This window comes from Cydia splendana, chromosome Z (assembly GCF_910591565.1).
Source record: "Cydia splendana chromosome Z, ilCydSple1.2, whole genome shotgun sequence".
NCBI classification, from domain to species: domain Eukaryota; kingdom Metazoa; phylum Arthropoda; class Insecta; order Lepidoptera; family Tortricidae; genus Cydia; species Cydia splendana.
Window position 1 is genome coordinate 19045045 of NC_085987.1, and position 27767 is coordinate 19072811.

General features: G+C 38.3%; 1 protein-coding gene across 1 annotated transcript; it reads left to right on the forward strand.

Moving 5' to 3' along the window:
- On the forward strand, nucleotides 1-26257 carry LOC134804895 (uncharacterized). Its single transcript, XM_063778208.1, has 4 exons — nucleotides 1-398; nucleotides 3533-3622; nucleotides 4579-4686; nucleotides 25833-26257. The coding sequence occupies exons 1-4, from the start codon at nucleotides 171-173 to the stop codon at nucleotides 25971-25973; spliced, it is 567 nt and encodes a 188-aa protein (XP_063634278.1). The 5' UTR covers nucleotides 1-170; the 3' UTR covers nucleotides 25974-26257.
- The last annotated feature ends 1510 nt before the right edge of the window (nucleotides 26258-27767 follow it).

Sequence of the window (27767 nt, forward strand, 5' to 3'; positions counted from 1 at the left end):
CACTTTTTGTTTTTGGTTTATGTCAGTGTCAAATATTTAATTCAAGAAAAGAAATAAGAATTCACTGCTACTTTTATACTTATTTTATCACTTTACTTGCAGTCCTCGGTTTAACAAAATACTATTGGTTTAGTTTTTATTTATATTGAATTGTTTCGATAATTTCTGAAATGGATCCAATTACAGTTTTACAAAGTAGAATTGAACAACTTGAAGCAAAGTTAGGTTTAGCTGTGAGTTCGACTCCAGACGGCCAACAGGGAGATTCTGCTACCAGTCATTTACTAAACGCGGCTCAAACTATGAACAATGCCACAGTGGGACACGAAAAGCTCTCTGAAGCTGTGAATATGGCCAATGAACTGAATAATTACACCGACCCAAATTTCGTTGAAATGGTAAGAGAATTTTAAAACGTATAATTTATAACTCTCTCGCTTCTTCTTTTCAGTATATTAGCGTCCACTGCTGGACATACGCCTATTTCTTGGACATGTAATTTTGATTGTGGAGGTTGGATGACAGGTTGGCTCTGCAGTCTTTCCTAATGTCACCTGAGCCTCATCCGGATCGTCGCCACAACATGAAGTCCATTCAAGTTTTATCTGCCATCAAATATGAATCAATAGATATGGTTATTGGAAAGAATAGTAAAGTCTGTGCGGAAAGAGAAGAGTCGTGGAATTTATTGAGCCCCATACATTCCACGACTCTTCTCTTAACCGCATGGACTCTAATTTAGTGTAATGATCATGACCAATCAACAAGTTTCAGAGTTCTAATAGGTAAGACTGAAGTGAGCTATGGAATCAATATTGTGGTGGTGGTTTTGTGGGAATCTGTTGAATCCTACAGAATACAGGTGATGCAGCAAATAACTTGTCAACTAAACGATTTTTGGTCTCTTAGGGCCGATACAGACGGGCTGCAATGTCGGGGTGCAGTTCCCATACAAGTTGCAGTTGGGTTGCAGTCAGTCAGTACCAGCCCTAGGCCGAGGCGGGCGCAAGGAAATTGCCTCGCGAGTATGCTCGTTCTGTGTGGAACCGGCTAATCTATGTTTCTTTTAATGATAATAGGATTCATTATTATATTTCCTTATAAAAATTGGCCTTCTATTTCAAACTCGATTAATATTACACTTAATTATCTGAACAATTGCGATACTAAAAAAAAAGAAGAGTTTTACAATCAAGAAATAATTATCCAAGAAAACAAAACACCTATAGCACCAATAGACTGTAAGAAAATTATAGAAACTACTTGTAAGCTAAAGTCGGACAAAAGCCCAGGAGCGGACTGTATCATAAATGAAGCCATAAAGGTCACCCAGGAAATTTTAGCGGCACCGCTAGCAGTCCTATGCAATAAAATAATGGAAACACAGGAAACGCCCATTCAATGGTCAGAATCAAACATTATTCTATTATATAAAAAAGGAGATCTTAAAGACATAGGCAATTACAGACCCATTAGCTTGTTACCAGCAACATATAAACTTTTCTCTACAATTGTTAACAATAGAATATGTGCAACACTAGATAAGAAACAACCTGTCGAACAAGCTGGCTTCAGGAAAGGATTCTTGACCATGGATCACATACACACTTTAGAGCTGTTAATCGAGAAGTATCAAGAATTTCGACGCCCATTATACATTGCATTCATCGATTACCAAAAGGCATTTGACACAGTTTCTCACGAGAGCATATGGACGACTTTAAAAACTTAAGCATCCAGCCTTGAGTTTTTAAAGTCGTCCATATGCGTCCATATGTCCATATGGATACATAAATATATTTAAAAACATTTACAAAAAGGGCAGCAGCAGAGTAAAGCTGGAAACCATGGGTCCGGCCTTTCCAGTGGAAAGAGGAGTCCATCAAGGTGACCCCCTATCATCAACTATTTTCATTGCCATACTAGAGAACGTCATATGCAGCTTAAAATGGAAAAATCGTTCAAGTGCGAGTCGGACTCGCGCACGAAGGGTTCCGTACCATATAAAAAAAAACAAAAAAAAAAGCAAAAAAAACGGTCACCCATCCAAGTACTGACCACTCCCGACGTTGCTTAACTTTGGTCAAAAATTTGTTGTATGGGAGCCCCATTTAAATCTTTATTTTATTCTGTTTTTAGTATTTGTTGTTATAGCGGCAACAGAAATACATCATCTGTGAAAATTTCAACTGTCTAGCTATCACGGTTCGTGAGATACAGCCTGGTGACAGACAGACGGACGGACGGACGGACGGACGGACGGATGGACGGACGGACGGACAGCGAAGTCTTAGTAATAGGGTTCCGTTTTACCCTTTGGGTACGGAACCCTAAAAACCAAGGCCTATTTATCAAAGGGAAATACCTAAGCCACCTCAGATTCGCAGACGATCTGGTGCTGCTCGCGGAATCGTCCCTAAACCTGCAATCCATGATAGAAGGTCTTCAAAATGCAAGCAAACAAGTAGGACTGGAGATGAATATAAACAAAACAAAAACCATGACGAACTCAAAAAAAAATAGATATCATTGTAGACAACAAACCATTAGATTATGTTGAAAACTATATATACTTAGGAAAGCAGATTGGTTTCAACAACAAGAACAATGAACTAGAAGTTGACAGAAGAATCAAAAATACATGGAACAAATATTGGTCTTATAAAGAAATATTTAAAAGTAGCATGCCATTAACTCTTAAAAAGAAGGCTATGGACACGTGCCTCATCCCCAGCTTAACATATGCTTGCCAGACATGGAAATTCACTGAAAAAATAAAAAATAAAATTATTACTTGCCAGAGGGGAATGGAACGAAGCATGTTGAACATAAAAAAGATACAAAAGATAAGACATAGTAAAATAAAAGCAACTATAAAAGCAATAGATGCTCTAGAACACGCTAGAAAGCTAAAATGGAGGTGGGCTGGACATGTGGCTCGTCTTAAAGACCACAGATGGACAGCCATAGTCACGAACTGGAAAGGCCCAGACGGTAAGCGCCGAAAAGGCAAACCAAACATGCACTGGGAAGAAGACATGAAAAGAATGGCTGGTCCAAATTGGAAAAGAATAGCACAAGACCGTGAAAAATGGACGTCTTTGGAAGAGGCCTTCACCTAACTGGTTCCTACAAATTAAATTACCAAAATTATATTAACAAACTTTATGTATAATGAAAGGAAATAAAAGGCTTTTTATTTTTATTATTTATTTATTATCTGAACCATGAAACTTATTATTTCTTTAAGTCACCTCTATCTTTAAAATCACAATCTCTATGTACCCTAAATCTTGAGTTTAATGTAAAATGTCATGCCATGATTGGTAATCTTTCTATTAAGCAACAGCTCTGGAAAGTATGTAATGGGAAACAAATTGATTTTTTTTGATATATAACATGGTAGGGTCCTCAAAATAAATGATTTACAAAAACAATATTTCATTATTCTTTGTTTTAAGTTTCTTGTAACATTAAACAGAAGTATTGTAGCTGTTAAAAATGAAAATATATTATCTTTGTTTTTGTGTAGAGTGAGCAGAGCGACAAGCACAAGCAGGTGGTGGGAGCTGCGGAGCCCATGCTGCGCCACCACTGCTCCTGCATGCACCGCTGCAAACAGGTCACTGATCACATGCAACCTTCCTTTTGCACAGCTTGCATTATTAGGGTTCCGTACCAAACAGGTACAAAAGGAACCCTTATGGTGCAACTCTGTCTGTTCATTTGTCTGTGACATCGCTAAATATCCCGAAAACTACTTAAGCTTTGATTTGAAATTCGGAATAGTCATGAACAATGCTACTAAACCAAAGTGTTATTTTTTTGTTTATTAAATATGAAATATGTCCCATATGAAAGGGGGGCAAAATTGCAAAGTCTACTTACTAGTTAGGTCAAGTGGGGTATCCTTTGAAAGAGCTCAAATTGTACATTTCAAAACAATTTTATATATTTTTTTTCATAGTAAATAAAATTATTTATGAAGGAAAATGTAGAAATAAATTTACTCGCGCACCGTGGGTTCCGTACAAACTTACAATTATATCATGCAACTATAAAAACTAAAGATATTTGACCATTAAATTGTGTACATTACATACATTGTGTACATACATTGTCCCGTCCTCTTTATTGCACGCGTGTAATTATATTGCGGTCCCGTCCAAGCGCCGGCGGTCAATGGCAATGAGTCGACTCGAATGTTGACCTAAGTGTAATGTATGATACGTACTATTACGTACTATACAAGTAAACTAATGCTTGGTGCTAATGGTGATATCAGTTTTCGTCTATTTTAATATAATGCTCTTTTACCAAGTTTCAACTTCTATCCCCTTTTTAACCTTCTGGGGGTTGGGGGTTGACTTATCCTTAAGACCTCCTAAAAAGTACCTTATTTATACTACGAGCGCCTAAAATTACCTTACCTACGGGTATTAGGGGTTTTTTTAGAGCCATTTCACTCGCGTTTCAGATATAAAATATACATTGTTAAAAATTGGGTAATGTACGGAACCCTTGGAACGGGAGTCCGACTCGCACTTGGACGGTTTTTGAATTATTATTTATTTTTAGGCTGTTCCAGTATTAGAGTCTGAACCAATACAGCATGTTCCTGAAATGCAGGCAACTGTTGATAACATGCACCAAGTTGCAGCAGAAGTAAAAGCTGAAGCAGACGCAGTAAGTATATGTTACATTTGAGGTAGACTTTTAGGTAGAAAAGTATTCATTTCGATTAGGTGATTTTTAGATGGTAGCTGGGTTTTGGCAGATTGGATTATTTCTATCTCTTACTGTAGGTAGACAAATTAACCCACTTAGCGAACGTCGTACCATCGCCCGCACTGTTAACTGTACATCGGTGGACCTTACATATAGGAGTGTTGCTGTATGTACAGTCGCCATCAGATATATCGGAGCGGCCGAGGTGCTCACAAATATCTGAACACGCCTCTATTGTCAAGGCGCTAGAGTACGTGTTCAGATATTTTGAACATCTTGGCCGTTCCTATATATCTGAAGGCGACTGTACTAAATGTTTGGGACCGTTAACCCTTTACCAGGCTAAGGGATATAGGGTAATTGGCCAGTAACTGGCCACCTGTTAGTAACTGGCCACCTAAACTAAATTTGAATTCTATTCACCTATAAACAGAATTCATTTTAGTATAAGGTGGCTAGTTATTGAAGGCTGGCCAGTTATTGAAACCTTATACTAAAATGAATTATGTGTATAGGTGAATAGAATTCATTTTTAGTTTAGGGTGGCCAGTTATTGGTCGGTGGCCAGTTACTGGCGAATTACCCTATGCGTCCCACATACGGCACTTTAAACATGTGTTCTATTTTCGATCAATAAGACTGACATTCGATTGTCATTTTTGAACTGACAGCCTGGTAAAGTATTAAAACTTAATATTTTGGTTATTTCTTCTTTTATTGTAAAAAGTTATTGATGTGATTTTACTCATTGTGTACTTTAGATAATATTAGTTAAACGTTTCTTGATATCTTTAATATTTACAGAATAATGGCCTGTAAACACTTAACGATTAGGTACACCCTGTATGTATACAGGGCGGCCCAAAATACGTTGACAACGTTTTTTCTAATTATTTTATTAAGTACTTACGTAAGTAGTACAAAGTAAGTTAAAAATTAAAACTACAGTCTTTTTGTGCAACAAAAAATAATTGCCTTCAAAATATCCTCCTTTCGCTTTGATACACAAACACAAACGTTTGTTAAAATATTCAACGAAATGCCGCAGCTACTCCAAGGATATTTTGTCCCATTCTTTGGTAAGTGATGCTTTTAGAGCGTTTACACTTTTGTTTTTAGTAGCACAGGCCCTTGTCTCTAAGATTGACCACACACTATAATCCATTGGATTTAGATCAGGCGACTTGGGTGACCACTCTTTTGAACTTATGAGTCCAGAAAAATTATCTATGCACCACTGCTAATTTTCCCGGATTCATAAGTTCAAAAGAGAAAAAGACTGTAGTTTTACCTTTTAACTTACTTTGTACTAGTTACGTAAGTACTTAATAAAATAATTAGAAAAAACATTGTCAACGTATTTTTGGGCCACCTGTACTAGAGATGCACCGGATATTCGGTTAATATCCGGTATCCGGCCATTATTCTAATATCCGGCCTGATACCGGATAGTGACCTACTATCCGGCCGGATACCAATAGTGACATTGCTTGATTTCGGAGTAAACAAAATTAGATCTACTATTATTTTAAACTCCTTATTATTTTAAAACATTTTAAAATTTAAACATTCCACAGACATGCACGCGCACTCATTTCGAACCCAGAAATGAGTCCGCGCTAATGTTCACTACGGAACAGGTCAAAATCTGCCCAATGCGCACCTGAAAACCCGAAATGTAGGTATAGTTCCGCCGGCCGAGTATTCGGCGGCCGGCTACCGAATATTCAGCCGATGGGCAAGGCGAATATCTGATATCCAGTATCCGGCCAAACAACTATCCGTTGCATCTCTAGTATATAACAACATTGTACAGTTGTGTGCAATATAATAGCAGTACCTACATAAAAAAATGAAAATTAGGGGAAAACTATAACTTTAGATCTATTATATTGGATCTTTTTTTATAATTCTTCTGCATTACTTTACCTACCTTTACTTAAATAATATTGGAAGCAAAAAATAATAATCATGAAAACCGGCTTTTTTTACTAATTCGCGGAAATTCTTATGAAAACGTAGAAACCTACGAAAAAAAATACAATTGTGGACCCTGTCCGTCCCAGAAAAAAGCCTTTAACTGGCTTAGTCGTTTATCGAATAGCCAGAACAATTTGCTTTCGCTTTGAATTGATTAACCGTTCATTTTGCGTAGCTCTAGGAACTGAGGAAGGGGTTTCCCTTTCAGAGCTACCGCTACATGAAAGGGTATTCTTAATTCAAAAATGTATGACACCTGAGCTGTCAACGCGCTAGACACCCCCAGTCCTTCACTTTAAACATAAATTGTCACGAAGTTTTGGGAGGATTTTGACGCAGTGACCATGACCATACCAGCAAATGAGGAAATATATGTGGGAGGGGATTTTAATGGACATGTTGGAAGAATGAATGTGGGGTATGAAAGAGTGCATGAGGGTTTCGGTTTCGGAACACGTAATACGCAGGGTGAAGCATTGCTGCAAGCAGCTACTGCCTTGGACATCGCCAATACCTGGTTCCAAAAGAGGGATGAACACCTGATAACCTACAAAAGTGGCAATCACACCACGCAGATTGATTATTTCCTTGTGAAGCGAAATAAGATCAACTGCATCAAAGACACAAAAATAATACCAGGAGAACACCTCACTTCACAACACAGGCTGCTTGTAATCGATGTGAACATTAAAGTCCAGTCTCGTATGAGAACCGAACGCCCCCCTGCAAAGATAAGATGGCATATGCTAGAGAAGAATGAATGTGATATAAAATTTAAAGAACGTGTAATAGATAAAATGATAGAAATGAAGGGAATGGAAGGATTGAATGCAAACGAATGTTGGAACGAAATGGCAAAGTACATACGGAGCGTTGCAAAAGATGTTTTAGGAGAGACGAAAGGGAAAGGTGTGATAGATAAGGAAACGTGGTGGTGGAATGAGGAGGTGCAGGAAGTATTAAAGAAAAAGAAGCAGGCATTTAAAGAATGGCAAAGTGTTGAAACTGGGCAGGAAATTCAGAAGGAAATAAATAGGACAGAATATAAAGAATGTAAGAAGAAAGCAAAGCAGTTGCTATAGCCAGAAAAGCAGCACAGGACAATTTGTACGAGTCTTTAGATAGTCCTAAAGGCGAAAAGCAGCTGTACCGCCTAGCCAAAGTGAGAGAAAGAAGTTCCCGAGATATGTCTCATATAAAATGTGTGAAAGATGATGCAGGTAAGGTGATTACGAAAGATGAAGCCATAAAATAACGTTGGAAAGTCTACTTCGAAAGGTTGATGAATGAGGAAAATGAATGGAACAGGGTGCTACAGCACAGGCTGATAAATATGGGTGCAGTGAAAGAAATATGTATGGACGAAGTAAGAACGGCTGTGAGAAGCATGAAAAATGGGAAATCTGTAGGACCAGATGATATACCAGGAGAAGTATGGAAGTTACTGCGTGAGGATGGATGTAAGTGGCTGACTTTATTCTTCAATAAGTTGTTGTATGAAGAAACCATCCCCGACGAATGGTGCGACAGTTTGCTGGTGCCCATTTTTAAAAAGAAAGGGGATGTACAGGAATGGAACAACTATAGAGGAATATAGCTCATGTCACATAGCATGAAAATATGGGAAAAAGTGATAGAGAGACGCTTGAGAGATGAGAGTGATATAACACAAAACCAGTTCGGGTTTATGCCGGGGAGAGGTACAACAGACGGCATTTTTGCACTTCGCCATCTGTGCGAAAAATACAGACATGCCAAAAAGAACCTGCATATGGTGTTTGTTGACCTCGAAAAAGCATACGATCGAGTACCCCGAGAGGTTTTGTGGTGGGCTCTGAAAGAGAAATGCCTGGGAAGTATGTGGACCTAATCCGGTCAACACACGCGTCCGGTCAGCTGCTGGCACGACAAGTTCAGTGTCACGGTAGGCTTGCACCAGGGATCGGCTATAAGCCCTTACCTCTTCCTGCTTGTTATGGATGCTCTGTCGTCGGACATACAGGAGGAGGCACCCTGGTGTATGCTGTTTGCCGATGACATTGTGCTTGTTGGTGAAAACGAACTCGAGGTGTAGAGCAGACTTGAGAAATGGCGGCAAAAATTGGAGAATGTTGGCCTGGAGATCAGCAGATCTAAAACAGAACACATGTTCTGCGATTTTGGCGGTCTCTCCAGTTTTGCTGCCATAGAACTCGACGGCGTTACATTGCCGGTCTGCTCCGAATTTAAGTACCTCGGTTCGCTCGTACAGTGCGATGGCGACATTGACCGTGACGTGAAAAACCGGATTAGCACAGGATGGATGAAATGGCGGCAGGTCACGGGAACCATTTGCGACGCACGAATGCCTCTTCGGTTGAAGGGTAAAATTTATAAAACCATCATAAGACCTGTCGTCATGTATGGATCAGAGTGTTGGGCCCTAAAGGTGACGGATGAAAAGAGATTGCATGTAGCGGAGATGAGCATGTTAAGATGGATGTGTGGCGTGACGAGAATGGATAGGATAAGGAATGAGTATATAAGAGGAAGCCTGAAAATTGCACCCATAACAGAAAAAGTAAGGGCAAATCGCCTAGCGTGGTACGGGCATGTGATGCGGAGGGATGAATGTCATGTGACGAGAAAGGTATTACGAATGAATGTGGAGGGAAGTACGAGGAAAGGAAATCGAGGAAAAGGTGGATGGACTGTGTGACAGATGATATGAAACGAACGCAAGTGAATGATGAGATGACGGGTGACAGAGAGGTGTGGAAGAGAAAGACATGCTGCGCCGACCCCAAGTGAATGGGAAAAGGGCGAGAGAATGATGATGATTATGATTCTATTTTTATGAATGCGTTATAAGGGATACCCCTTCAAGAGGTTAGCGCTTAGGAACGGGTATCACTGGCATCAGACATTTGAAAAGAGAACTGCTAACCCGTATTATAGGCCAAGAAAGGTACGCTCGGCTAGTATGGCGGAATGGAAATAATTAGTAATAGCTGAAATTTTCGGTGTACGGGACAGATAATAAATCTAGTGATTACGTCGACACATAATCCAAATAAATATATTACATTTAGGTATTTAAAAAAAAATGTAAAAATATAAAAAATCACAGAAAATTTGTAAAAAATATTAATAACATTTTTTAAAATTATACTCATAGATAAATATTTGCTTTATGACATTAAGCATGAATCACACAAAAAATAACTCTGTATCCTACATTTAAAGTAAGTAACCTACGGTTATTATTAAATTCAGTATATTTCCGTCCTCAAAAATGGTAATAGGCAATTTTTTCTCTCATTATTTCCAAATTACAATAAGTACAAGCGTTGCAATTTAATCGTACACTAAATAATACCGTATGGTAGGTTTTATGGGGTTGTGCATTAATTGCCTGGTTAAAAATGGTAATAGATCAATATCATATGGGATTTTTATTATGAGTTCTCTTTCGTCGAATACTGTTAAAATCGGCTTGAAATATGATTCGTAACACAAAAAACCATCAAAAACGTTATCGTTGCTTTAAAGTTGCCGCGCACGAGCCAGCGAGCTAACGTGATTGGTCGTTGCATGGAGCGGGGCGACGGAACGATGAAACTTCCATCGCCCCGAGCGCGAATATTTAAAAAAGTATTTAGTATATTTACTATTTACTCGGTCAAAACATATGTACCAGTGAACGTAAAAAATATGAGAGACTAGATACGAACTAATTATCAGCTTTAATCTGGACAAGAGTGCTGTAAATAAGAAAGTAAATTTTACGTAATTGCAGGTTTTCCGTCTTTGCGTGCGCGTTAAATTTAATACAATAATAGGCCAATTATATAGGGCTATTATACTGACACACACCCAATTTGATAGCAGAAAAAGACGCGAAATTAAAATTTTCTTAGGGAAATCAAATCTTCGCGCCTATAAGTTTAAACCATTTAGAATTTCAATAGCGGTCATTTAAGTACCACCCCTCACCACTAAAATGTAATTATCAAAAACGACAGTTGCTAATGTTCCCCAAAGTAAGCATTTCTAGTTATTGCTGCAATACAGTGGTACCGGGCACCTTGCGACGCAAGGCCGAGCAGGAATCGCAAACCTTAAAATATTTGCACTAATTAATTGAGTTAGGATTTTGTTAGTACTCTTTAATTGAATAGCAAAAAATATAAGTTATGTATTAGAAATACCGTTTTTATTCGATTTTTAATTAAGTAATTATTGTTAAACTTATTTTTACCGTGTGGTGTCGGTTAAAATTTCACTAGTAACATCATTTGGCGACTAGGGCAATAAAAGTCGACACCATAACCAACAAATTAACAAACAACAATAACCAACAAATTAACAAACAACAAAAATTTGCAGTAATATTCCAAAACTCGACTGAACGCAAGCGCACCGAACCGTGTCGCTCCCCTGACGCGACTCAGTGTCATAAAACGTAAGGCCGTGGTATTAACGACAGCGGATAGCTGAGCGGCGAGCGGTGACTGCAGGCGGCAATAAGGTGTTCAGTTAATGTTTTTATTATTTGAAATGACTTCGTTTCCATGTAGAAATAACCAAACAGCCTTTAGAAGCATTTAATATTTTATTTGTGGCCGTATAAATTATGTTTTATTGGTAAATTAACTACAATTATTCATATTTGTGGATAAAACAATATACATACTATAATTAATACTAAATTAACATTAAATAAATACATTATTTATGACATAAAAATACATTGCGCTTATTTAACTACTTAGCACTGTTTAATTACGATACTTGCAAGCAAGTAGTAAAGTATATGGCTCCGTCCTATCCTGTACCACGATATACAAGCGATAACATTTTTGCGACAGTTTTGTATAGATAATGGATTTGTCGCTAGAAAATTACGATATCGAGATAAAAGTCAGGTCTCTGAGCGCTATTTAAACCTTAAATGCTTTTTACTCATACATGTTTTAAATTTGCCGCGCTTTTTCTAGTCAAGCTGAATGTGTTTCACTATAGAATAGTAATCGAATTGGTTCAGATTTAACGTTTAATGCATATAAATAACATAATTAGTAAATAACATAATTTTGGACTAAGTACATTATACATGACATCAGGCTATGGTTTGGCGCACCGTGACCCTGAACGGCGCGATAATGTGTTACGGCTGTTAAGTGAAGTCCAGACGGGATGATCAAATCGACCGATATGATCAGAAATGAAATTGGGGTCAATCTCCAAATTAAGCAACAATTAAACAACTGTACCGATATTTGGAACCTCAGAATAATATACCCGGCCGGATACCGGATAGTAACTTTGCTTGATTTCAGAGTAAACAAATTGGATTTAAGAAACAGTCACTGTCATATTGTACATTACTCGTTTATTATTTCAAAACAATTTAAACATCCACTCACTTGCACGCGTAGGTACCTACTCATTTCGAACATAGAAATGAGTCCGCGCCAACGTTCACCACGAAACAGGTTAAAACCTGCACAATGCGCACCTAAAAACCGAAATGTAGGTATTGTTAAATTTAGTTTGTAGTTAATTTTATTTATTTATTTATTGATCTTCTTATATAAATGTTAAAAACTCTACCATAAAATTGTAGTTAATTAGTTTTTTGGTGTAAGTGTATGAACCAAGGTCTGAAATAAATGATGTTTTATTTTTTTTATTGTTCCGCCGGCCGAAGATTCGGCGGTCGGATACCGAATATTTGGCCGACGGTCAGGCCGAATATCCGGTATCTGACCAAACAACTATCCATTGCATCATTTGCATCTCTAATTGAGAGTGGCAACACTGTCGTAGGTCGTATTGCCCTTTTCTAGCATATACGTCCCTCGCTCCTACACTCCCACCACACAGGCAGGTTGCTTTGTCAGTTATACAAGGCAAATTTTCAAGTCATTGGCTTGCTGTTTTTCCATCTGGAAGGTCGTGAAGCTAAACTGCTGGTGAGTTTTTGAATTTGTACCTCAGTTTAGCTGACTATATTGAAATAGTTATTTATTTTACAAGGGGGCAAAGTTGTTGTTTAACCGCTCGTGCTAATATTGATACTTGAGCAAGTAAAACATTCGAAACATGGAATCTTGAGCGTTGCGAGGGTTTCAAAGCACGAGGGTTAAACAAAATTTGCCCCAAGTGAAACACAAAATGTTTCACCATACCAACCCGAAGCAAATATTAAATGTAAAAATATCATACAAAATCAAATACAAATGAATGTTATTAAATATTTATGATTTAAAAGTCAATTCTACCAGCAAATATAAGAAAACAACTCAAAATTTGCATTTGATTCCTTTGCCTCACTTGTGAATAAAATGAAACTTTGCTCTCAGTTTTTGAAGCGCAAAGTAAGCCTTTCCGAGCTGGTGTGGTGAAAAACAGTTTCTAACGGCTTATGCCGCTCGAAATAAATAATTAAATTTTTTACGCCACTGTTCGGAAATGTGGCAATAGATGGTCTAAAACCAAGCTGGAAAGTAGGCAATAGCTGTAGCACCTGAACCACCACTACTACAATGTTTCATTGTTATCATCATCTGTCATTGGTGACAGTTCGCTACAGCAATGAGTATAATTTAAAACATAAAAATCAATAAAAGGTCTTTTTTGGCGCAACTTTTTCCTTCAAAAATAAATTTAGGTTATTTATAGGACCAATATCTTGTTAAAAAAAAAACGAAATGTCAAACTATTCATTCATTCAGTCAGTTCATTCGATTCACGCTTAAGGCGTTTTTTACTTTTGTAGCTGTTTGTGGTTTTTTAGCAAAAACGCTTCTAAGTTTAGAGTCCGTTTGAAGCAAACAACAGAAAAACGCCTCTTAAATGTGATAAAAAAGAAAAAAGGCGGGATCGGAAAATTCTCACTGAATTGGATAGTACTATAAAATATAAGAAACACGTATCTACGCTCGCTATAAAAATGAGTTCTTCTAGTGAAGAAAATGATATTCTTACGCTGACGCCTACCGAAATTCAAGAGACAGCACAGGCAGTGGCTAGTAATTTGCTACCAGAGAAATCGCGGGTTAGTACTTATAGTTATGCAAATGTTTCCTTATTTCCTCGCAGTAGTCGTGAAAAGCACTATGTAATGCCTCGGCCGGAAACGCTAAAGATGGAGTCGTATTATTAGAGGGCCTCCACCAACGTGTCGGCCCTCAAACTCACTCGTCCATCTTTTAGCGGTTTTACGTCCTCTCCTACAATGTACTATAGTTGTCCGTTAAATTATCTAGCAAATAAAAACGATCCGGAATAGTGATGTGAAAGTGCAAGAGGATATTAGAAAGAGAGATGCCTAAGAGTACCATACCATAATGAATACATGTGTCTTAGCTGTATATTGTATTGTTATAAATAATGTTAAAAATGTTTTATGTTGTTAATGTGTTCCAAATTGTGCAGTTTTGGCATTAGCTGTAAGGTGCAATTTGTTATTTTAAATAAATAAATAAATACAATAAATATTAATTTTACAAAATGTACCTATCAAATTGTATACTTTACTAAATATCTCTCTTCTCACAGGTGTTACAATAAAGGGTGTACGTACTACATAATTAATTAAACACTCATAATATAATTATATTACATACACATAATAAGTATATCATAGGATAATATCCTATACATATTATGTATAATCACATTGGTTTGGCGTCTTCCCACCACCAGGCGATAACAAACATGTTTCAATATTATTCGTAGGTTCCGAATATCGGTACAGCTGTTTAATGACAGCATTTACACAAAAATAAAACGCTAATTAAATAACTTATCATATCCGGAACTACAGATGCAACGGATAGTTGTTTGGCCGCATACAGGATACCGGATGTACGGCCTGACCATAGGCCGAATATTCGGTATTCAGCCGCCGAATATTCGGCCGGCGGAAATATACCTACACTAGATGAAAACCCGGCTTCGCTCGGGTAAAATAAATAATAGTAATAGGTAATACTCATTTTGAATTAAGTAATTATTTACTTTTAGACTTCATACCTTCATTAAGGCGGTTACAAACCTATCTCATCTCAGAAAACTTTAAATCCGTAACATACAATCATAACTCGAAAAATTTACTATTCCGATAATTATATCTAAAAACAAATATGTAATTAAAAAAACCTAATCCGCTTTTCTGGTAGCAGTTCGGTTCTGTAAGGATCACGGTTCTAACCTGACCCACTTTTCTGGTCGCAGATCGGTTCTGTGAAGGCCGCATTTATAACCTAGCCCACTTTCCAATCTCAAAAGAGGGAACCCTTTTGTACCTACCCTTCATGGCACTAAAGTATAAGTATGAAAATTATCACTACTATTTCATTCTTTAATATTAATGCCTATCCGTTAATATTAAATTCGTTTACAAAAAAAAAACTGAATAAGTGCGAGTCGGACTCACCCATCAAGAACGGAACACTTTTTAATATTTGTTGTTATAGCGGCAACAGAAATACATCATGTGTGAAAATTTCAACTGTCTAGCTATCACGGTTCATGAGATACAGCCTGGTGACAGAGGGACAGTGGAGTAAACTGAAATAAAGGTTCCGTCACACCGGCGCGATTTCAGAGCCGGGCCTGAGCGTTTTATATGAAAAAGCGGCGCGCCCCGCTCACGCGCCGCACGCGAAACGCGCCTGTGTGACGGAGCCTGAAATGTCAAACCGGGCAAGTGCTCGCGCACGAAGGGTTCCATACTTTTTAGTATTTGTTGTTATAGCGGTAACAGAAATACATCATCTGTGAAAATTTAGATATTAAATTTTAATATTAAATATTATTAAATTAAATTCGTTTACAAAAAAAAAACTGAATAAGTGCGAGTCGGACTCACCCATCAAGAACGGAACACTTTTTAATATTTGTTGTTATAGCGGCAACAGAAATACATCATGTGTGAAAATTTCAACTGCCTAGGCCTATCACGGTTCATGAGATACAGCCTGGTGACAGACAGACAGACAGACAGACGGACAATGAAGTAAAACTGAAATGAATGTCATATACCTACTAAGAAAAACCGGCCAAGTGCGAGTCGGAATCGCTAATAGGTTCCCGTTTTTTAGTTACCCTTCAGGTACGGAACCCTAGTATGAGTGTAATAGATTTGTAACCGGTCAGCAATGTGAGTCCCTTGGAGAAGCAGAGGTCTAGTCTAAACCCCCACTTACCATCGGCAGTAACAGCCTTGTATTCTTGTTTGCCACCAACATGTCATATTAAAACATATTAATAAAAATTTACTCGGTCAACAATGTGAGTCCCTTGGAGAAGCAGAGGTCTAATCTAAACTCCCACTTACCATCGGCATTAACAGCCTTGTATTCTTGTTTGCCACCAACATGTCATATTAAAACATATTAATAAAAATTTACTCGGTCAGCAATGTGAGTCCCTTGGAGAAGCAGAGGTCTAGTCTAAACTCCCACTTACCATTGGCATTAACAGCCTTGTATGCTTGTTTGCCACCAACATGTCATATTAAAACATATTAATAAAAATTTACTCGGTCAGCAATGTGAGTCCCTTGGAGAAGCAGAGGTCTAGTCTAAACTCCCACTTACCATCGGCATTAACAGCCTTGTATGCTTGTTTGCCACCAACATGTCATATTAAAACATATTAATAAAAATTTACTCATTTCATCAGTCATATCCAGCCTAGCATTGCATTGGCCCCGCTTAAATATTTCTTTAATTTGTTTTTAGTATTTGTTGTTATAGCGGCAACAGAAATACATCATTTGTGAAAATTGAAACTGTCTAGTTAATCTAGTTATCACGGTTCATGAGATCTTGAGATACAGCCTGGTGACAGACAGACGGACAGCAGAGTCTTAATATTTAATAGGGTCCCGTTTTTACCCTATGGGTACGCAACCCTAAAAAGTGACCAAGGCCTCCAGTGCCCTAGGCTGGAATCAAAGCAGCGTCCTCTGCTATTGCAGCAGGTGCCTGTGCCATTCTGCCACCGGGCCACCCACGGCGGCATAGGTCGAATTTTTCCAAGGATACTTATGCACTACTTACTGAAGGTTTATGGAGCCTCGCCATCCCTAAGCCTAAATTAAATATTTTCTGAAAATAATTTGTTTTGATCTAATAACATATTGGAGTCCTCGTAATAGGGGTCCCGTTTTTACCCTTTGGCTACAGAACCCTAAAAATCAACCTTGTTTGGTACTATGTACTATGCTTCACTATGACTCTGAAATTTTAGCAGGAATTAATATTTTTTTTGTTGTCACCTGTCAAATTAGAATAGAATAGAATAGAATAGCCTTTATTGACCAAAAAATTAAATTTCAGCACATATTACATTTAAATAAATTCACATTTCATTTATATCAATTAGTTTCAATATTTTTTCCTTAGTAACTTTATTAAATAATTTTTATGTCATTGCTTTTTAATAATTATTTCAGTCTGCCTTCTTGGCATAGGCCTCCCCCAGCTCTCTCCACAGCTCTCTATCCCTTGCCGTCCCTATCCAATTAGGTCCCGCATGCTTCTTTATGTCATCCGACCACCTCATTATTGGTCTCCCTTCTCTCCTTTTTCCATCTCTAGGATACCATTCCGCTTCCTCTCTATCCCACTTATCTTTACCTTCCCTTGCCATATGTCCAGCCCAACCTGTTGCAGTCAAAAGTGTGAACTGGCCAAAGAACTTTTAACCGACAAAAACAGGCAAAACTGCTTTGACTGAGCATGTTGGTCAAAAGTAGTTTTACCTGAAAATCATACCTATTTCTGGCAGCAGTTTCGTTTTTAGGGCGTAGCAAAAAAAAAATAACCCTAACCTACCTATCTCTGGGAACAGTTTCGTTTTTTGGGCGTAGCAAAAAAATAACCCTAACCTACCTATCTCTGCGAGTACTTTTGACTGATAGTAACAGTCACAACACAATTACTATTAACCAATGATTTTCAGGTATAACTACTTTTGACCAACATGCTCAGTAAAAAGCAGTTTTGCCTGTTTTTGTCGGTTAAAAGTTCTTTTGACCAGTTCACACTTTTGACTGCGACATATATACTATCTATATATCTTATTATATTTAATCTTATATTCAACTTACATTGACTCCGGAGATAACTTATTAGCTTTATGCAGTTGACTTTCCAATTCACCGATACACCTCAAATTTGATTCATAGTCTAAAGCACAGTTATTAAATATGTCCACAATACACTGTAGCTTTTTGCACTGTTTCACACTGGCAATGTACTTAATTAGAGTGTGTTACAGTCAGCTGGCACTTAACTCAAAGTTTCTTTGAACAACGTCATTTTCATCTCGCTCACTTATTAGTTTATCACAGCTGCTTCAAGGTTGCTTTCACTTGCATTTCCAGGTAGCTAGTAGTGCCTTGACATGTAAGAATATTTGGAATCATTCTGAAATATTAAAATACAACTGAGAGACCGATGTTTATACTAAACACAATACACCCATGGAACGCTTTGAAGTTCAAATCTCGTTACGTTACGATGGCGTTTGCACTTTGCACTATGTTCGGTGACTATTTTTTATTGTTAACACACACAATACACTATTTAACAGGTTTTTATCACGTCTGGAGTACCGGATAAAGTATTTTCGAATAACAGCCGTCGTTGACGTCTAGGCAGTGTTGCTATCGTCTTAAAAGCCGTAATAGACTATCGCACGTTCTGGCTTAAAAACTAATTTATGTAATAATTATACCCAGGGCCGGATTAACCCTAAGTCAAAGTAGGCAACTGCCTAGGGGCCCCGCCTCGGCTAGGGGGCCCCAGCGGCTCAGCGCGCACCAAAAAACAATTTTGTTCCATAGGGTCAAAATTCATGAGTACATTTTTTATTCTTATAATAATGAGTATGCTTTGTTTTTGTTTTTTTTCGATCCATTCTTTAAATTAATGAAATACTTACTGCAATAAAATTGAAGCAATACGTTACAGTTTACGGGGCGTATTCTGCGTACCTGTTGTAAAGTTGTAATAATAGGGGTTTTCAGGAAAAATGGCGTCACCTTTGGCCTCGCTGCGCCAAGCTCGGCCTGCGGTCTCGCTTTTTAATACAATGGACATTGGTTCGTGTCTGTGCTCAACTATTTATCCTGAAGCCTGATTATTAGCATTTTATATTCTGTACTAGTTTTATATTATATAGTATTATTCCAAGCTTAACAACGTAACGGTTTAATAAAACAATATGGCTAACAATATGACAGTGTACCAACACAAGATGATTGTAATATTAGTTATAATGAAGTTTGTAAAACCATCCAGGTACATCACAACCCTAAGCTTAGTGATCATGCGATGATATTGGTAGAGTTGTTAATAAAAAAACCAAAGAAACATCCTCAATACATATATAAACGACGTCTGAACCAAATAGATATGACTAAATTTAAAGTAGATCTGGAAAATATGCCTTGGTGGGAAATTAGGGAATTGATGAATATCAATTGTAAGGTCAACCGTTTTAATTGTCTTGTCACGAGTATATTCGACAAGCATGCCCCGGTTCGCCGAACTCAGGTCAATCGTGGATCTCTTCCCTGGGTTACCGACACAATTAAAACTATGATGCGTCTCCGTGATAACGCCTTAAAGAGAGCTCAACGAACTAAAAAAGAATCGCACTATAACCACTATAAAGACTTACGAAATTTCACTACGGGGGCCCTGGAACGTGAAAAAACGGCGTACTTCACCTTTTACGTCAATAAAAACAAGTCACACCCAAAACAAATGTGGAACTACCTAAGAAGCTCCTTAATTATAGGTGAAACCGAAGCACACTCAATTCCTCCACATTTATGCGACGCTGACAAGATCAATAATTTCTTTTTAACACTCCCAGGAACTCCCGAGACGGACCGTGACATGCAAGCGTTGTTTGAGCATAATAATCAGGAAAATGTATTTATATTAAAAAGCTGTACCGAAGACCAAATCCTCAAAATTATTAACTCAATAAAAACAAACGCTAGTGGCTTTGATAATATTACAATAGAAATGATCCGCCTCACGCTGCATGTTACCCTGCCAATAATAACACATATAATCAATGCATCTATTGCATCTGGTACCTTTCCGGAGGCTTGGAAGCTTGCTCGGGTAAAGCCAATACCCAAATCGAATAGAACCGAAGACTATAAAGATTTACGCCCGATTAGTATCCTCCCGGTACTTTCAAAAATTATTGAAAAAGCAGTCTGCGATCAACTCACAAAGTACTTGGAGGTAAACAATCTACTACCGTGTACGCAGTCAGGTTTTCGGAGCAAACACGGAACGGCCACGGCATTGGCCAAGGTCACAGATGACATCATTACAGCGACAGACAGGGGTATGGGATCTGTCCTCGTCCTACTGGATTTTTCCCGCGCATTTGACTGCCTTAACCCGACACTGCTGCTATCTAAAATGGATTACTATGGCGTGAGCGCATCTTCATGTACATGGTTTCAATCATTCCTCACAGGTCGAAAACAGTACGTAGAAATACCAACGGAACAAGGCAAGTTGATAAAATCGAGAACGGAAATAATCAACCGCGGCACACCGCAGGGATCAATTTTGAGTCCGTTGCTCTTCATTCTGTACACAGCTGATATGATTAGTAACCTAAAACACTGCAACGTACACTTATACGCAGATGACACGCAATTATATCATTCATTTGATCCAAAAAACCTGAATGAGTCCCTTAATAAGATAAATGAAGACTTACTAGCTATAGCAAAGTGGTCGCAGAAAAACAATCTTGTGTTAAACCCATCGAAGTCACAGTATATAGTTCTAGGAAATAAATGGCAGCGCGCAGCTATTAAAGAACAGAACCCAAGCGTACAAATTGGTAACGAGCCTATCACCCAAGTCGAAAGTACAAAAAATCTGGGTCTCGTTTTGGACGGCGAGTTGCGTTATGTAGAGCATGTTAATTTAAAAATCCGTAATGCCTACTACCGACTCAAGGTACTATATAATATCCGGAAATACCTATCAGTCAAAGTGAGAGAGATACTAGTGGAATCGCTGGTACTCTCTCATTTTAACTACGCAGATGTGGTGTACGGGCCAAGACTGTTAGCAGAAACTAAAAAAGCTATACAACGCGTACAAAATGCATGTATTCGCTTCTGTTATGAGGTGCCTAAACGAGCACACATCACCCCATTTCTTAATGACAAGAAACTACTAAACATGGAGAACCGTAGGCATCAACATTTGGCTTATACAGTTAGAAAGGTTTTGGATCTCCAGGAGCCCTACTATCTATATGAAAAGCTAAAATGGATAAAAGACACACGCACCAGGTCGCTAAGAAGCTGCACTAAACTTGCTATCCCTAAACATAAAACAGCACTCTTTAGAGGGAGTTTTAAATTTGCTGCTGCCAAAGTGTGGAATGACTTGCCTCCACCTCTCCGTGAGCCTATGCCGCTGTTTAAATACAAATGTTTAGTACACGCTCACTTATTAGACAAACAGAGTGGAACTTTCCCTCCCTACTAAAGTTTTTAACCACGTAAGTGTCCGCACATCACATACACATAGACAAACGTACAATCCCCCCCTCCACACACAGGCATATATATATAAATATATATATATTATATATATACACACACACACACACACACACACACACAAAGACACACACACACACACACACACACACACACACACACACACACACGCCGACATACAAACATAATCGCGAGCATGTGTATTCTCATAATATTATTTTCCAATTTATTATAAACCCAGTGTTGCAATATAGTATGACTGTTACTTTTAAGTGTCAAATGTAAGCAAGCGTATCATTTTTTCTCTCATGTCAATTCAACTTTTTAATATTTTTTAATGTATTACTGTTAACTTGTAACTTATCTGCTAAAAGCAATAGGTAATGTTAAATACATTCGAAATGTTAGTTAGTAAAATTTTAAATGTTAGTAGTAAAATTTTAAACGAGCACCAAAGTACTGAATTTGTCATAAATTATGTAACATTCTCCGACCGTCCTTAGTCTGGGACCGGTCTGAAAACCAGCGCCGGGCATCTAGGCCTGGCACACGCTGAGACTGGAACCCTTTGCCTAATACAAAAATCTTCTCACCTTTTGCTCTGTATAATTTGATAATTTAACGGTTGTATTTTATTATGTAAGTAATTCTAACTCTATGTTATTTTCATGTATGTGGCAATAAACCATTCTTATTCTTATTATTCTTATAATGACAGTTATCGAAAGCCCGCCAAAACTATACTTTTTAAGAGTGTAGGGCTGATATATGTTATCTGTGACTTTTAGCTTTTGCCTGTCAACTTGTGAAGTATTGCGGCAAAATGAGAAACTTGCTTTGTAAAACGAATATTAATTATAAACCTGTCAAGAAGAACATCGTCTTTATATTTGAAAGCAGCATAATAATCCCCGGAACAAGGCTCACAGGGTGGGCTTTCATGATGAAGCACGGCTTTGACTTCGCATGAAGGCTCGCCTCACTGGGGCACTTCGGACTTTTTATTTTAGGCTCAGATGAAGATCGATACCCGGCTTTTTAACACGCTTTCACAATTTGCGATATAGTTAAAAAAAATTTCGCGCTCGCTGCGCTCGCGTTTATTTTTTTTCCTTAGTTGACCCTGTATTATCTACCTACATGTTAGCTTAACTGGTGTACCAAATACTGGTTGAATAGAGGTAGACCAAAAAAAGTCTGCAATGATTTTTTGATAGCATAAGCAGTGCAAGTGTTATTTATACGTCATAATTGCATAGAAGTTTTGACGTTTAAATGACACTAGCACTGCGAGTGCTATCAAAATTGTTGCAGACTTATCCTGGTCTAACTCTAGTAATTTAAGCAATTTTAACATATGGAAATTCTTTATTATTAGGTTAATACTAATCATGTGGCTCGGCGTTTGGTCTTATGGTCGGACAATCGCTGTTCAGCCTCGCAAAATATTAACTATTGAGAAAATCAACTTTGCGGCACTAGTTGAGCTTAGCCTTTAGCCTCGCTTAAAATTTGCCATTAGAGGTAGATAGGAAAGTGACGCTGAAGCTCACATCTTTGGTATTCCACTGGGAATTGGCCTTAGGCCTAAAGGGCTCTCCCCACACTTGACGCGACGCGGAATCGGCAAAAACCGACAGAACAAAGCTTTATGTCCACGCAATAAGAGCGAAAAAGACATCGTTCGATTTGGATCGGCTCGGCCGACGCCTGAAGATTGAAATTAAAAACGCACTTATTTCCCCGTACTGAATATGTTGTGTGCAGAATTGACTGTAGGGGGCCCCGAGCCTCGCACTGCCTAGGGGCCCCGACATGCTTAATCCGGCCCTGATTATACCGGTATACATATCCATATGAAACGAAACTTAATGCAAATAATAACCATTATACATACCGGAAAGTCATCAAATAAACAGTAATATTCGTCTTGCTTTTTATTAAAAAAAAAACGACCAACCTAACTTGTAAGCATGTTTGCAGTTTCTAAACGCAACGCATAGCTGTCAAATGTCAACCAACAAATTGAGCCTTTAGTATTGTTTGTCGAAATTTTTTCACTTTTAAATGCAAAATACGCAACAATACGAATTTTGCGGATATATGTTCTCGATTCAAAAGTGATATTTTTTCAAGCTCTTTCGATTGAGCATAATTTAATTTGTTTCTACCGTCATAGCCGCTCGCGTTTATATATAAGGATTCCGGTTTTTCAGGTGCGCATTGTGGAAGTTTTGACCTGTTTCGTAATGAACTTTCGCGCGGACTCATATAGGTCTATCACTAGGTACGAAATTAGTGCGCGAGCTAGTGAATGGAACGTTTAAATTGTTTTAAAATAATAATCGAGTACGATTATATTCCGATATCAAGCATAGTTACTATCCGGTATCCGGCCGGATATTAAAATAAGGGCGAGATAGGATACCGGATAGTAACCGAATATCCGGTGCATCTCTATTCGGAACCTAAAGTTTTAATCCTGCATGGTGCAAATATGTATAATTTTGAGACAATGACTTGAAAATTTGTCTTGTATAACTGACAAAGCAACCTGCCTGTGCGGTAGGAGTGTGGGGGAGAGAGGGACGTATATGCTAGAAAAAGACAATACGACCTAGGGGCTGTCCATACATGACGTCATCTATTTTTGACGATTTTTGTCCCCCCCCCCCCCCTAAAATCATCCAAAAATCATGCTTCGAATGACACCGTTTCCTCCTGCGTCATGCTACAATCATCCGATGTCCAGACCCGCCCCCCCCCCCCAAATTTGAAATGACTTAAATTTATGAATAGCCCCCTACGACAGTGTTGCCACTCTCAATATTATTTATTCTTAGGTTCCGAATATGGTGCAAGGAGTAAGGTGCAAAAGTGTAAACATATATTTGACGTCGACTCTTATTATGCTATGTTATACTTATTATGGAACTTAGGAACATAAACTATGAATAGAAAGAGCACGAAATAGTCAATATAATACGTTTGTTGAAAAAAAAAGTCTACAGACGCTTAGGCGCGAAGGGTTATTGTCTCATAGAAAATTTGAATTTCGCGCCTTTTTCTACTGAGAAAGTTGTTGGATAGACGTTAATACATATCAAATGAAAGAGTGGGCCTACACACTTCGCTGTGACAGAATGTGAAAGTGTCACCAAAACTGTCAAATGACTACGATAATAAGTATTCCTTTTATAATGCCACTCCACACTATGCCATTCTGAAATTAAATAAGACGATAGATAGTCATTCGCAATTTTTATTTTTGTAGTGGGTCATAATTGACGTATATAATTACGAATATAATTTGAACATCAACCAATATTAAAATAATATTGGAAATGATATCAGTTATTTTTAATCAGCTATCATTCACGCGCGCGTTCATTTTGCTCAGACTTGGCCGCACAAATATTTGGTGCGAGCGAGACGCCCGCGCACGTTCGAATTGGCCTGTCACTTGTAGCAACTTGTAGGTAAGTACATACTTACCTACATACTATCCACGCGTCCTTGGCACGAACTCCCGCCACCGCTCGCATTGAAACTGTCCCCGCGCGCCGCTAGGAAATGTAATCCTTAGCATTAGCGCAAAGAGTTCAAATTTGGTAGTTTCATTTAGCGAATTTGTTAAAATGCACATATTTATTACATTGACCATATTTTTGTGTGATTATGTATTGAATATCACTTTGAACGTTATCAGAACAAAGTCTGCAAGAAATTATATCTATAACCATTTTTTCTAGCATGTTTAATGCGTAAATATATATACAAGTGATACAAATAATATTGATGTCGGATTCTCGGATAAATAGCTTAATGAGGTAGTTTTATGGTAATTCAATCAAAGACCTAATTATTACTTTTTTTTTATATCAAGTTACGACGTATATCCGTGAGGCCCCGCCATTTATTGAATTAGTTATTTTCCGTGTTAATATTTTGACTGATTCCATTGTCGACTTATTATAAATATTATTTTCGTCACGTTTACGAACTAAAAATACTATTACTATTTTTAACAAACAAGAACGGCTCTTTTTTTTAACTATTTTTTTTTACCTACTTCCGGACAGAAAGTTGGTTGGATTCGAAAATAAAGTATCTTAAAATGATCTAAAGAACAGGAATAAAAAAAGAATTGCCTATTACTAATTAATGTTTAACGTAACCGTATCTTTACTGGAGTATTACGAAGCGCTTTAAAAGCCGAATGAAATTCTTTAGAGAGCAACGGTTTTGATAAGCAAAGCCTTACGAAATACCAAAACCCTCGAAGGGGATACCGGACCGGTCCCTGTCCGATACACGGTTTTTTTTCATATTGTACGAAGGTACCATCTTCCACACTATTACTGAGAATTTCCACTAATGGTCAATTTGCTGTTAGAACGAAATCCTCCATTTGGTATGCTCCAACCTTCCAACACGTACTTAACTGTTTTTTTTCAAAGTTTTCGCTTAGATACATTAGAATCATTAAAAGCACAACACATGTCATGTACTTCCTTATTCAGTGTACTTTCATAAACGAGAGTTTTGATCATGATTGGTTTTGTGGCAGGTATCGCTTGGAATACAAGAAATAGCAGAGACGTGCGGCGCGGCTGCTGCGGCAGCGTCGGAGCAGCTGGCGGGTGCAGCGCGGCGCGTCGAGCAGGCCGAGCACAAGCTGTTCCCGCAGCGCAGGAACGGCCTGGATTAGCTCGGCTTAGCCCATCACTCGGTTCTCCACTTTCCATTCTACGCTCCACTACTGCTTTACTGCATTTGGTTCTTTATCTAGCAAGTCGATTATACATTTTTCCGGACTTCTTTCGGATTAATCCGGACTTCTACTTAATTTGTCTACATTCTAAATTTTATCACTCATAAATTTAAACTGTCGTGCTTTTTACGAATCGTTAAACTTTTAAAGTGGTTGTTTTTAAATTGTATTATTTTTATGTGATACAAAACTGATTAAATAAATTATTCTGTGACCTAAAATCTCTAATATTTACACGAATTTCCTGCATCACAAAGCCAATAGCCTGTAACACTAGCAGGGTCACGTACGACACATTCAGAAGTTACTCTTTTATGGGTGGAATATGACAACATTCATGCGATCGACACATGCTCAACCAAAGAGAATATAATCACTACGTAAGAATATAATATAATCAATAAGAGAATATAATAAACCAATGCGACCTATGACCAGTGTTACCAGTTTCTACATAATATTACTAGTTTTGTAGCTTTATTAAGATCGGACCATGACATCGATGTGTAAGTTGTAATAAGACATATGACTTGTACATGACGATAAAATATACATACATCTTGCAGAGTATGACGGCCGTTCTCGGCTTTTACCCTTCAACCATCAACATCATGTAAACGAGTGAAGGCGGGATTAGAATCCGTCACCGTAGGAGGTGTTGGTAGGAGAGCCGGTCGAACCGAAAGCAACCGTGTAAACTGCATTTTGTGATACATAGTTACTTGGCGCAGTGGCTTGGGTGGGTTACAATAGGTGTAACCCGAGCCACTGTGAGAGCCCTAAATAAACTTTCAAGACTGGATATCTCAAAAACGAATATTCAAGATACCGAAAAACTTGAGTGAATAAAACGTGTAATAAATTAAATTAACTTTAATTTTGTATATAAGTGGCCATGTCGCTAAGATGCATAATTTCCGAGATATAATCGAAAAACCGTAAAATGGGACCTTCAACGTATTCATATAACGTCATTCATTGCAAATATTAGCGCACGAGGAAGTATTCTAGCCTTCGAGCAACACCGGCTTCCGACATTCTAGCATTCATTATTATATGGTTTTTTTTTTCTAGAACTGGCATTGCTCGAGTGACTGTTAACCTTTTCCACGCCGTGCCAAACACAAAAGCTGTCACGCGGACGCCACGTCACCGAAGTGCATAACTGAAATTGAACTTTATGCATATGCACGTAGGTCTATGTTGCTCTGTGGTCTGTAACCGATTAATCAGTCTGGCGTTGAACCTGCGGTGCGGATATATCGGTCATTAGCGTCCAAAAGGTTAAGGCCACCCCAACCCCACACTAGAGTATTGAGCGTCAGCGTCTAGTCAGCGCTATGGAAAATGGCGTCGTCGTCGCTGGATAGTTGCGCCAACGTTGCGTCGAGCAGCAGTTGACTATGACGCGACGGTAAACGCTTAGGTCGAGCGAGCGCTTGTGGAGGACGGAGGAGCATCGAGGTCAGCAAGCAACGAAACCAAAAAGCAAAGCGCACACAAGCGGTCGAGGGTGTCTGCAAGTCGCCGAAGGGGCAACGAAGCGGGCCTTGAGCTAACCCGTCCCCTCCGCCCACCCTTACCGTGCCCTCGAGTCAAAAATAAGCAATCCAACATTTCAAAATATAGAGTCATACACATAGGTACCTAACCTACCTACGCCCAAATCATAGGTACCTAGTAGTTGTATAAAAGAAACAGTCGCACAATTTTTTAAATCTATCTATTATC

Bases quoted from the DNA above. Each gene is read 5' to 3' on its own strand.
- LOC134804895 (XM_063778208.1), top strand. From the start codon at position 171: ATGGATCCAATTACAGTTTTACAAAGTAGAATTGAACAACTTGAAGCA. The intron at 399-3,532 runs GTAAGAGAATTT...GTTTTTGTGTAG, and splicing joins ACCCAAATTTCGTTGAAATG to AGTGAGCAGAGCGACAAGCA. The intron at 4,687-25,832 runs GTAAGTATATGT...GTTTTGTGGCAG, and splicing joins TAAAAGCTGAAGCAGACGCA to GTATCGCTTGGAATACAAGA.